The 14,074-nt window shown below is 30.4% G+C and overlaps 1 protein-coding gene and 1 long non-coding RNA gene across 3 annotated transcripts; one reads left to right on the plus strand and one right to left on the minus strand.

Moving 5' to 3' along the window:
- Positions 1-5,373: 5,373 nt before the first annotated feature.
- Positions 5,374-7,063, plus strand: LOC148280924 (uncharacterized). Its single transcript, XR_015822465.1, has 2 exons — positions 5,374-5,637; positions 6,006-7,063. It is a non-coding gene; the product is annotated as an uncharacterized LOC148280924 (long non-coding RNA).
- On the minus strand, positions 6,194-12,899 carry LOC148280925 (uncharacterized). 2 transcript variants are annotated; one of them, XM_088227564.1, is made up of 2 exons: positions 12,723-12,899; positions 6,194-8,437 (listed from the first exon to the last, which is right to left on the minus strand). In XM_088227564.1, exons 1-2 carry the CDS (start codon positions 12,790-12,792, stop codon positions 8,133-8,135), a joined length of 375 nt encoding a protein of 124 aa, XP_088083690.1. In that variant the 5' UTR covers positions 12,793-12,899; the 3' UTR covers positions 6,194-8,132. The 2 variants fall into 2 exon arrangements, with proteins under 2 accessions (XP_088083690.1, XP_088083689.1); XM_088227563.1 differs by lacking the exon at positions 12,723-12,899 and adding an exon at positions 10,808-11,836.
- Between the last annotated feature and the right edge of the window lie 1,175 nt (positions 12,900-14,074).

The raw sequence follows: 14,074 nt of genomic DNA on the forward strand, positions 1-14,074 counted from the left end.
TATTTAATTTATTTTTGTATCTCCCTTCTATACCTAGTTTAGTTCATATGACAACTCAAACAATTACAGATAGGTCCCTATAAAAAAAATAGTGATACTTAAAAACGCTATAATATGATTAAATAAATAAAATTACATTGGAAAGTTGTCACTTGTAATAATCGAGTCTTGTATTCTATAACAAAATAAAGTAGGAAAACTTAACCATTCCTATTTTTATCCAGTATTTTGTATATATGTTTAAACATTCATATAAAAGTCCCACGGGCGTAAACATATTAAAAAAAATAAACTGCACATTTAATAAATAAGATTAATCAGTGGGCATATATAAGATACTATATTAATGTGGAGAAAGTACGTTTGATTTGAAATATAGGTACTCGTACTTATGGGTGTATCACATATCACCCAATATCTTCTCTGCCTACCCCTATAGAGAAACGGCGTCATGGTTACTTCGATAATTAATTCGGAGTACCTATCTATATTCAAAACTTTCGGAAGGTATTAGGTGCATTTGGAAAATTACCTTTAATTTTGTTTAATGTTTTGTTTTGTTTTAAGATGACTTTTATGCTCATAATTTATTTTTAATTTGAGAAAGACTTTACTTGTTCAGACCTGAATTAATTTCTGTGGATATATAAAATTGTGAAATTCTATATGTAATAAAGGAATTATTTGCACATTTCTGGCAACCTATTATTTTTTGTACTCACAAATATTTTACATATTTTAATATTTTTTCTGCATAATGCCGACTATCAGCATAAGCAGACAAAATTAAAAAGTACATAGGGATACAAGTGATGGAAAAAAACCGCTTTTTAATTTCGGTCGGTAGGTACGTAAAGTAAAATAGTAAATAATTTTTAAATTTCATGTACCTAGGTATATTTAAATGAACACCCGGGATGAAACAATCAACTGATTTACGAAAATAAAATATTCTAAAAATGTTTAAATATTTTAACATGGTTTTTAATAAAGATAATAAAAAAACGCCTTTCGTATAAAATAATGGGAATGTACACATGTGTTTGCTTCGATCGTCTTTGCAGTTTTATTTTTACAAAAATAACGATCTATATTGTGGATATGTAAATCAATCGGAAAAAAGGAGAGAGAAAATCAAAATCATAAAAATACAATAAATGAGAATAAGATAGTGGTGATAATTAAAAATAAAGTGACAATTTATTCCGTAAAATATAGCAACTAAACAAACAAAAGTCAAGTGATACGATATGCCCAAGACTCTCAAAAATAACAAACATTCAAGGTTTTATATTTATACACATTTATACTGTTCATTATATTATTATCAAGTACAAAAAATATGACATACCTTGGTCCCAATAGTCACACGAATTCAAATCATTCTTTCACTTAGAACTTATATAATTATATCTTACTATGTACGTATGTACATATGTAAATAAAATTCCACTCCACACTTAGATACTAAAAAAAATATATTACGCACTCGTAATTAAAATGACACTAAAATGATTCGTTGTAATATAATAGGTTTGATGTAGGAAAGGCAAAGAACTCAGTTCGTATTGTTGAATAATAGGCATTATTGTTGTTCCGTTTTCTAATCTTCCCGCGATATATTGGTAGGTACTACTTTATAAATTGATGATTTAAAAAAAAAAATATTTTACTCCACAACAGGCCAGAAGGCCCAATTACAGTGGCGAATTGCAACACGGATTACCCAGACTTGAGAAATAGGACATTTATTTTTTTTGCAATTTTTGTGCTCGCACCGGAAATCGAACCCGTAGCCTTCCGTGTGCAAGTCAAGCGTCTTAGCCACTAGTCTACGGAGGCCGGCAGAATGCTAGTTTTTCACCTCTTACTTTTTACTTTGCCTTGCTTATGCCCGCGACCCGCAGGTTGAAAAAAAAACACTGCGCTAAGACTATAGACATATAGAATACAGGAATTGATATATCTCTTATTTTTTCAAAATAATGAAGTCGTATTTTGCAATAACATACCCAAATTATATGAATATTTTTATGGAACGGCTGCAGACATTCTGTCCAATTTTTTATTATCCTATAAGTCCACAATATCAAGTCTATTTGTAGCTGCTCGTCAAACTATAATTGACAATTCAATTCCATAAATTGAAAAAAATACTTACTTGTTGATTTTTATTACCTTATACTTGTTTTTTATTTTTTACTATTATATCAAATTGCATTGCAGTATTGGCAAATACGCATTTCATATATATATATATTTATTTCTTCTTTTTTCGCGATAATATATGCTTGCTTGTTTATTAATTTAACTTAAATTTGTCTTTCTTGCTTACCGTAACACTTTATTTAGGTACTGTGTTTGCTTTACACAATTTATTTCATAAGCTTATATCTTTGCATTTTTTGTACATATGCTTACTGTTTTTTCTTGCATACCTTTGTTATTATTGTTTTTTTTTTACTTTGTAAAACTTTTTATTATATCCTTTCTAACTAATTTCACATATTTTTTCTGTATATTCTGTGTTTATTATTTAGTATGTTAGCATGTATTTTATTTTTATTTTTTGTAAATACCTTTTGGGCGTTAATGAACAAAATAAATTACTGGAAATAAATGTGTAAATTTTTTGTTCTCAAATAGGTATCTGTATTTCAAAATATTTTTTGGTAGATACTTTTTAGCAGTCTTAAAAGTTGAATTGCCAATAGATATAGGGAAAATGTTTTTTCCATGATTATGCAGTAACATCTATTCGGTAGTTTTATTATGATATTTCAAGAACTTGACCGTCCATTATTTATAAACAAGGTGTGAATAATTACCTGCCATCAGTAAAGCCTACCAACAATTATAAACAATGCACTTAATACTTGATACCTAGTGGATGATGTAAAATTCATAATGATTACATATTTTATTAAACCTGACCTATTTTCATAAAATCACAATTCCGTGCAGCTAATTAAATCAAAACTAGTTTTTTGTTACGTTTTTGTAAAGTGTTTTTTGTGTGGCCCTTTGAAATCTTTTTTTCCTCCATATTAATACCCTGTAGGTACGTATATTCTATATTCTATGTACTTGTATCTTATATTATTACTCCCATCTCGAACCCTACCACAGAACAGAAAATTCTACTTTTTTATATTTCATAGAATTAAAAGGTTTATCGGTTTTTTACAGTGGAATTTTTAAAACTTACAATTGTTGAACAGGCTTTGTTATTTTTTATTGTATTTACCTTTTCATCTATTGACAAGTAATTTAAAGCTATATCTAGGTACTAGGTACCTTTAGATATATTTAATGCCCTTATGCCTCTTCAGATCCGCGCTTACGAAGCAACTTTTAACATAGGCAGGAATTGCAATAAAAATTAATTACAATGAAAATAAAGATATTCTTAGATTCGAGTTAAAAGAATTTTAATGCAGCACCGTTGGCGTACCTACCCTTTAAAATAATTTAGTAGATACATATATGCATTGTAAATTTACTTGTCATAAGGAAGATACTATAGGTAATTTATATACAATCGCCTGTCACTATCAATCTAAATTTTCCCAAAGCCAAGTCTGACCGGGAAAACCCTAATCTTTACTACTCCGGAAAAACGTATTTTTTTACATTTCTACAGATATAGGTACAAAACAATAATAATTGTGTTAAAAAGAACAGTGCTGTTTTTGCCTTAAATTATATTAGTTGAATTAATCCTTAGCACGTACCTAATGACAAAAATTGTGCTACTGAAAAGTTTTACTTAAATTATAAAGTAAAATTAATTTCAATACTGTACAATGTGTAGGTATAGTCACTTGTGGAGCGCCCTTGAAGTATTATATTAGTTTAAAATGCGCTGTATAAGTTACCAATGATAATTACTTTACTGCTTACTTAGGCACCTACCTACTATTCCCTCAATATTGCGAAATATATGTACCTACCTAGCAGTCTTAGCACATTTAACAGCACTATTGCGGTAAAATAACATGTTTTTTATCTTCGTAATTGTATTACTTGATTGCTCCAATTTTAATCTCAAGCAGTTATTTATCGACAATCTAAAATATAATATTCCTAACTAATTTGTATCTACGTGCCGATTAATTGGATAGGTAATTTTGAATGGCAATGACAAGCGTACTTTCTCAAAATCTATTTGGAATACCAAATATTTATTTAGATTTGTTAAAATCAGTATTTTAGTCAGCGCCTACCCTATAGATATAGGCATGAAATATAGGTATATGTAAAACCAATATATCACATCCACCTTTCTCAGGATCGCAAGCGTGGTAGAGGAACACGCCCTTACGCCGGGTTGTTTGATTAGTAGTAATAGTTAAAATCAAATCAAACGTTTTGGAAAAGTATTCCAGTATTCGATTATGTTTTTTCAAATGGAAGACATGAGTGGATAAGATAAAGGTGTTATTAATTTTGATTTATTTAAATGTACAATGCACCACTACTGCCAATTACAATGTACATAAATTATATTATTAGGTAATTACAAAAACATGTTTTTTTAAATAGCACAATAGATTATTAAGGTCTTATACAGCCCTGGTTAACCCGCGGGCCGCATGCGGCCCTCAGTGCCCTTACGTGCGGCCCGCGGTCATGTATGACGAATATTTTTATTTAGAACTAGTAAATTATGATAAAGCATTTGAGATGTTCAGTTCTCCATTTGGTGTTGATGTTTCCACTGTTTCAGAAACCTTACAAATGGAATTAATCTACCCACAATGCAATATTGAACAAACATTTTACATACGTTTCTGAACCTTTTTTTCCAAAATGAAACATAATGAAAATAAAAATAGGACATCAATTACATTCGCAAATTTGGAAAACCAGTTAAGGTGTGCAACTTCAACTATTGAAATAAATTTATAAAAATTAAGGACCTAAGCGAAAAGAAAGTCAAATCTCGCACTAAAAGTAGTCATTGATAATTGGTTTTATTTTAAAATAAAATTTGCAATATTGTTTAATTTATGTGTCTTAATTAATAATTTTGATCGTTAAAATTGTAAAAAATGTTAATTACTATACAAATACATTTTTCTGTTGGTTTAATGTGTTTTCTTTTCACATCTGGGCTGGTATTCCGAACGCGTTTACAGCGCGCTATAATGCGTATTTAGTACGTAAAAACGCGCTATACCGCGCTATAATTTCGTTTGGAATACCAGCCCTGGTTGTAGTATTGTTGTTTTTCTCAATTACCTCTGCATTCATTTTTTTTATAATACGTACAAAACATCAAAAGGTATGAAATTCGTTGTAAAAAAAATAAAATATTTTTGTATTACGTCTGTCGTCAATGCGGCCCAGGGTGCAATTTGGGTTGGCCAGTCCTGGTGTTATATATATTTAGTCAATATTGACAGTAGTAAACAAAGACGAATATATCTTTGTAGACACGTGGTGGATCTAACAAATACCATGTATATAAGTATATATACTTTATATTTATAATTTTAAAAACCCGTTAGGGTTATATGAGAAATATTATAAGGTCCTAGTCATGAAATCTCTCCTGTGGCTCATCATCAGTCATCACGTGATTTTAAAGGCTGATTTTAAATTTGTCTCCAATGTAATTTTTCAAGTAGCAAGGTAAGTCACGGCAGTGTTTAAATCCATTGTGTAGTATTTTCGACTGTCCTGCTTTTGACTTTGCTTTTTTAACGCGGTAGTGTTGTTTGGTATTATATTATAAATGTAATTCACAACTCTTATTCCGCAACTTATGGTGCATAAAGACACTGCATCGGCACTCCAATCGCAACGTACCTTAAACATTTTGGTTACATGAAAGTAAGATGATCAGTATTACGCCTCAAGTGCCAAAAAACGTAAAGAAACAATAAGGAAAGAAAAAACGCATAGAAAAGTTAAAGTATTTAGCGGATAAGTCAGCTGATTTAATCGCAGCAGGAGTGGTGTGAAGTAAGTCCAACGGCTCTGTACGTTTATTTTTTTAGTTCTGTGCATGCTCGCCACGGGAGGGGGAGAATGTTGAGTGTAGTTTGTGCTATTATACTCACACTGGAAAATGCGTTAGGAGTCTGGAGGTCCTTGTAAGTACACGGAAGATTATCAGAGACAGCAGTTTTGGGCAATCTATTGATTTTAACGCATATTAATAGTTTTACAAAGGTAAAAGACGTAATATGGTAGAAAATCTTTATTTATCACAGTAAATACATTCTAATTATATTGTATTATTAAGTATGATATAATATGTATGTTTTCTAATCTATGATGGGTATAAATACAAAACCGATATACATATATTTATAAAATATCTAACAAAATAGTGAAAATCTTGGATAACAAGTGTTATAAAAACAGACTGTGATCGAAATGAGATATTTTTCTGCGAGTACAGCTTATTGAAATTAATAATGCAATGTACAAATAGAAATTTAACTATTCCCAGATCGACCAAAGACTAGAAATGATTATAAAATTTTGGAAGTGCTTTCTACCTAAAAAAATATATAATTATGTGTTGTTTTTAAAAATCTGAATAAAATTAACCAAACACAAAAACAGAAAAAGGGTCAAACATCATCCAATATTAAACAATAACAAATATTTGATATTTTTACATAGTATTAAACCAACATACCAATATATAATTAACCTAATTATTGTGGAAATTAAGTAGTACTTAAATATTCACCCCATAATACAAATACATGTTTTTAAAAATAAATCAGTTTTTATAATTACTGAATTATACAAATGTATAAAAATACAGATAAAAATTATGTTTCATTAGTGAAGCACCACATTTGGCATTCTTATTCAATCTTTTATGTTTGTTATACATATTTTATTTCCATACCAACATTCCATAAACACAAAATAAAAATTATCTGTACTCAAAACATTATGTTCATATTAATAAAAAATATTGAATAATGCATCGACGTTCTGTTAATTTTCATAAATTTATTTATTTTAATACAATATGTCGGATAATCTCTAGTTAGTACAGAATCGTGTTATTGTGTATATTGATTATTACTCTGTTGCAACAAATTTAAATATGAATAACTCCCTAAGGAGGAAATCCAGCCAGTCTGCAAGCATTTGGACATACTCAAAACATTGTTACTCTAATTTATCTTATTATTGCGAACAACATAGCCACTTGTTACCATTATGTAGAGATTTTCACGAAATAACTCTTTAAATAATTTTATTTAAGAGAAACAAACAAAGAGAAACAAACAATATGCATGAAAATAAATGAACCATAAAAAATAGATAAAATAATATTATGACATAAAACTAACTTTAAAATATTATGAAGTGCACAAATTAACATAATTTTTAGGTAATCATATGAAAAGTACTATCTAGATTGTTTGATAATATTAAAAATGTATAGTCAATAAGTAATGAAAGTATTCGAGTCACAAGTTGAAGTTTCAAAAATGTTTGTACAATTGTTTTTGTTGTCTCGAGTAATTGCTGTGCAACATATAGTGAACATGTTTTATTTCTGTTTAATTTTTACAAGGTTTATTATGCTCTATAAGCTAAAGAAAGGCATGCTTTTTTTATAAAATATTATTACATACTGTTAAAAGATAATAATTTTTGCACAAAAGTACTTTTAAAGCTCGTGGCTATTCTTACAATTAAAATGAATTAGCTGAGTGTTTGTTGTACCTGTGTTTGCGGCTAAACAATCCCAGGGAATCAAACCAGAAGAATAGAAAAATTTAATAGAAGTCCAATACAACTGTATTGAGTCCACAATAAGATCCTTAACAAAACTCTGAATACTTCGGGATACCATATTCAACAAGTTAAATAAATGTTCACGATTTTTTTTTGCATATTATAGTGTCTCATAACAAGAGATTATTAAAAAAACGGAAAGAATTTGATAGGTACTAAACAACCTCATCTAAATGCTGCGATTCTTAGATATTCAATAGTTAGAAATGTAATCAATATGAGGTAAGGCCCATAAACACTAAGTATAATCAAGCAATTATACATATTTAACCTATGAATGGAATAAGACACATTGTGGCAGGTTCCAACAGAAATAAAAATGCTGACATTAACTTGTTCTATTATGTTTCTTACTAGGCAAAGTAAGCTCCACAGTTGGAGCAGCGCCTGTTTTTCAGAGCGAAGCAGCAGAGAATCCCGATGGGGAAGAAAAGAATGGCGCACATGAGTCCGAGACAAGTGAAATCATCTTCCAGAAGCCCGACTCTACATGCGGGGCAGGCTCCCACAGCTACAATGGGCGGAGTGATGATGATATGGGTCTGGGTGGCTCCGTACGAGGGTACATAACCCGCTGGTGGCACGGTGTAGTTAGTTTGGTAGCCGGGAGGCTGCTGCTGGTACGGTGGAGGTGCTCCGCTATATGTTTGATGAACCCCTGAAAGAAAAAAAATATGATATACCTACTCTATTCAGTCCACCGTTTGACACGAGTTTCAATACGGCACCAAAGAAATCATGTCTTATGGTAACTAGTCTTTAAGGCCTTCAATTTACTATTTCAGATTTAGATTTCATAAAAACTTAAATTATAAAATATTAAGGTAAAATACACCGTGAAAAGATTTGGATAGAATTTGCAGAACATATATATCAAGTTCATTGTGTACAAAAAATAGTTTTCGGTTTTTGTTTTAAAAGGTAAGTGCAGAGTTTTGTGTGATTTCAGTATTTCTCATATAAAAACCATGTATAAAAAGCATATTTTTTCAACATTTTTTTGTTAATCCTCATATATATTTATTTAATCAATGCCCAGAGGCCTCTTACAATATACAGTTAAAGTACATAAAGCATTATAGAAAATAACATAAAATAATATCATAACCATTACACTAAACACTTTTACTTTGATTTACTTGTTTGTCAAATTCTTTCAATAATAATTCACATTTGTCTTTGCTTCATTTGTCTTTCCTGGAGTTAACAGCAAACATTACAATTCATCACTATACAATTTAACAATCTTTGCTATGTTGGTCAGTTTGCAGGTGTGAAAAAAATATTCTGATACTCTGTCTAAACAAATGACAAAATCGGTTCAGTTTTGAGGTGTGGAAAACGGTACAGTGAAACATCTATTTTGTCTATTCTAAACAAAAGATCTGACATGCAGTTGTCTTTTTCGCACAGTATCAGGGAAGCATCTGCAAGACAGTGACAGGAAAACAATGTTCGAACTAAATTAAATTCAATTAAAATTCTCTGCCCTCACAATTTATGTAAACTGAAACACAAAAATAATAATGTATACAAACATATCTAATTTGGACTAAACACAATATGTGATATCAAACTTTCGATTGACTTCATTCAATCTATTCAGCAAGAACTCAAATCTAGCAATAGCAAAGCATTGCCGGGTTCAGCTGGTATATTTATAAATTACAATTATATGTGCTTGACAACGGTGTTCTTTACAGACATAAAATAACAATGTTTTTTTTGTTGATTAATAAGAATGAATGTTTGACTGAAAGTGGATACTTCACATTTTATCTTATCTTTAAAAAATATCACACAAATGTTGAAAAAATGACAAAGAAATAGAACAAGAGGTCAAATGTGCATTAAAAAAATGATAGCAAATTGATATATGTTTGAGAATGAAGAAGAATTGGATTTTATTACACAATTATTATATTAATACAAAATAAATATTAATTAGGATTGACAAAAATAAAATAATCAAAAAGAACATTGGCATAAAAAATATATATTTTTGATACAAGGATTTAAAAAACTAATGTTAATCGTTAGTAAATATACATTTAATACATAAATATATTTTTAAGGTCTATATCCAGCAGTAGAGAAAAGACGGAAGAAGAAATAAAAATATTTCGAAAATTAAGCAAAAATCAGGCTCAAAAGAAATTAAACTATGTTAAACATTAAACTGTAAAAAAAAATAAGATTTACATTAATGAATGTCTAGTACAATGGTGTAGTAATTCACAAACATTGACAAGGTATCCTTAATTGCTGTTGTGTGCCAAAGGTGTGTATTATTTTCCTCATAAAATGCTAAAAAATATTACGTCAAATTTATTTTGAGTAAAAATGTAAGTTCTGCAAAATTGTAATATGCCTAGTGGATTAGCGTCAACATAATAGTGATCCAATCATCTATAATTTGTTTGGAATAAAATTAACTGAAAAAGGCTAAAAAGAATGGTCAACCTTGGTTACTTCATTCAAAGTTTTATCATTTCTTTTCCTAGGACACATCGTGAGACACCTGGCGTTTGAGCAACCATGAAGTATTTTATTTACTGAATACTAATTTAGAACAAATTATAGTTCGTAATTGATAATAATGCGAATTTTTGTGGAATAGATTTTTTTCGATTAATCAATTTTTTTATGACATTTTTACATTTAAACCCCATTTTATTTTCTTTTTTAATCGATATAAAAAATATATTTAATTTTGTATCTTACGCTACAGATGTAATTCATCAGCATCATACCCCTATCTGCATCCGATAATGCATAGGGCACTGCACTGGTAACCAAATGCAGTGTAACCTGATCACCTGTTACATAAAGGTAGGGTGACCAGTCTTACGTTTTAAATGTCAGTCCAGAGACAATGATATATTGCAGTGTAAAACCACCTTTAAAACCTTCATGTCAACATTGCTAGGCATCCAACTTGGTACCTAAAGCATGGTAGGCAATGTGCCAAACAATGAACTACGAGGCAGACATTTCATTCCTCAATTTCCTTTTTCAGGATTTTTACCTGAGTGGTTCATCAAGTCAAAAACTCGTCTGGGATTCTGGTTCAATTTCAGACACAGAACTGTATTCTTCATCCGCCTGGACATGGATAAATGTAATTTTGAATACATAAATCCAACATTTACCTATGAAGAGTCAATTTATGGAACAATAATCGATATTTTGTAGATGCAATTTGGGAGTCAGCACATCTCTAAGTAGAGCTGTCAGAGCCCCTGCTGATCGCGATTTTTGTTAGTCACCTTGTGATAATGCATGTATTTTATGTCACCGGTGCACTGCACTGACAGTGGGTGACAAAAATATTTCTTTAAGCAAAAGATTTTGAATGAATGAGGTCGCAGTGATTTGTTTACTTGAAATAAACAAAGGGGAAATGAAACAATACTGGGTACACCCCATATATAATGAAAGATTATCAAAAGAAAAATTTACACCCTACATTCTGAATTACATCAGTATCTTCCAAAGTTCTTTACTTATTTTTGTATGTCGATAAACAGGTTTGATGACTAGCTAGGTGGGTCGTTTGATAACATTTTAAGATACAACATTTGGCAAAGCTATTTTAGTAAAAGAAAGGCTAGTGGTAACGCCGGCAAGTACCATAAACGCTGACCGAGCGACAAATATCGTCACGAGTTGTCGTCGGTGAATTGAGCTGACATTTAAAAAGATAATCTCGTACATATGAAAACACACTAAACATGGCTTCCGCTTATATTTCTTCATCGAATAGGAGACCGAACATTTAAAATAAAGTTGGAAAAACATAAGCAGAAGAGTATTATAGATTTTTTTAAGACAACTACTTAAATTTCCGTTTTTTTAGCTTCATTTCAAACATAAAGCCTTCCTACATGCCTATTATTCACTATTGGTAATATTGTCGAGGTTGTCTTTTGATAATTTCAGAAATTTCTTAAGTCAAACATACATGTTTTATTATCATTAAAGTATTACGGACCACAATCTGGACGACTTAGTAATCGCCAAGGTCTTGTTTTATGCCTGTCCGCATTGTCGAGGCCCTACTGTAGTTAATTTTTATCAAAACACATTTTTATACACAATGAGTTTTTTTGGGTTATTATGCCGTGTGTCGTTCGTACTTTTTACCGACGTTTCGGATCGTGTTACAGCGTCCATCATCAGGGTTGATGTGACACATCGTGATGTAACACGATCCGATACGTCGGTAAAAAGTACGAACGACACACGGCATAATAACCCAAAAAAACTTATTGTGCATCTTAACGGCCGTGAAAATCTAAGAAGTTTAACATTTTTGAGAAACTTCGCTGCACAATTAAATGTTCCAATTTATACAGGATGTAAGAAAACATGTTTTATAGCCAATTTCCCGCTGCACTGAACTTCCGCATTGGTTCTAACATTATTTTATCTATCTAAAATACAGAATTAATTATTTCTAGCATATATTTTGCTAAACCGAGAGAATAAGTAATACTACACCGGCACGATATTCGATACTTACCCTTCTACATGGAAAACTAACTTACTTCATAAAATACCTATGCGAGTAAGAACTAGGTACATAAATATAATGTACATCGTAAACATATTCAGTAAAATACTCAGCAGAACTCACACAACGAGATTTCATATACCAATTTTTATATTGATTAAGTTTAAATAAGTACATACTTGAACTGATTAGAAAAACATACGATAATTTCCTAACGTAAAAAATGTATAACTCCTAACAATACTAGAAAAGATAACCAGACAAAGGGGAAAATTCATAAAATTACAAATAAGTACATGAGTTGCTATAAACTATAACAGCGCAATTGCGTAGCACACGAAAAACGTGATAATATGAAGAGCAAGTATATTGGGCAACATAATATTTATATAAATCATTACCAGAAGCCAATCATATGCATTCTTACCAGGAATTCCACGATTCTCCGAATATGGCGGTGGATTAGGAGGCTGTTCTGGTGCTGAGCTTTTATCCATTTTTTCAAAAATATTTTTGTGAATTAATTAGATAAGGAAATTATAAATGACACAAAAATGAAAACAGATCAGCCGTACACATTATGACAAATTTAATAATACAAAATACAATACCATAAACAAGAACATTGGTTTACAACCATTTGATGAAAATCAGAAAAAAAACATTAAATAAATAAGGGGTCACGAAAATTGACGGGGCAAGTTGTAAGATTCAAAGAAATCAAAATAACAAATTCCAACAAGGTAGATGGAAAATATAATTCTTTGTGTTATAAAGATATACGAACAATTATTTTCACGAGTAAGCAATTTCTGCACTATGTAAAATTATTTAAATGAACATTTTCTAAAAAAACAAAAAGTTATACCTACCATTGTAAATTAAAAAAGTGGGGTTATTTTGTAATTTAAACGAATAAAATATTTTGTTTCTAAATGAAAAATGTAAGGAAAAAATAAAATTTAATTTATTATTATTTGAAAAGTATAATTATTGTCGAAATAAGGTTATTTATTATTTATAAACCTTCCCATTGTACACGAATTTATAAAAATTTTCAACCTTCTTGTTCTTTTAATTTTTTGTTGCTGTATTCACCGCGCTACTGAAATATTCTAGCCAGTGTAGAGTTTTTTTATTTTTTTTATTTACACATTTTTATGTTAGGTAATACGTTTACATATTATACAAGTTAGTATCAAATATTAAACTATCTACAACATATTTACATCTTAATTCCGTTAGTTACAAGATATTTACACAAAATTTTAAATACAGGTTTATCTGGTGAGGACAAGAAAGTAAAGTTTAGTTGGTAGGAAGTGAAAAATAAATATTGGAGAGGTCTGAAAGGAATCCAGGATAACTAATCGTTTATTGGGCATCCAAAAAAAAGTGATTTGTATCTTCCTTTACTAGCTGACATTCGCACATGGCATAATCCCAGACATGGATTCTGAACAAGTGACAACCATTGCAGCAGTGTCCAATGCGCATTCTACATATAAAGGTTGTCTCAAATTTGTTCGGAATCACTTTGGAGAACCAAAGTTTTTCCGTAACATTTGTTTTAATATGGAAAAAATCTTCACCCTTGAATTGGGAGGAGGCTACCCAATATTCTTACCATGTACAAATTTGCTTCTCCTTCATAATAACAAAGAGATCACCCAGTGACAGGATATTACTATAGGCAGGATCCTCGGAATAGACCGCTTCCTTTGCGTCTACCTTCTCGTCACTGGGAAAACCACAATGGCTATGGATCCGAGACATAAT

Source organism: Micrasema longulum, unplaced genomic scaffold (assembly GCF_059751315.1).
Source record: "Micrasema longulum isolate JH-2025_06_02 unplaced genomic scaffold, ASM5975131v1 h1tg000511l, whole genome shotgun sequence".
Taxonomy (NCBI): Eukaryota; Metazoa; Arthropoda; class Insecta; order Trichoptera; family Brachycentridae; genus Micrasema; species Micrasema longulum.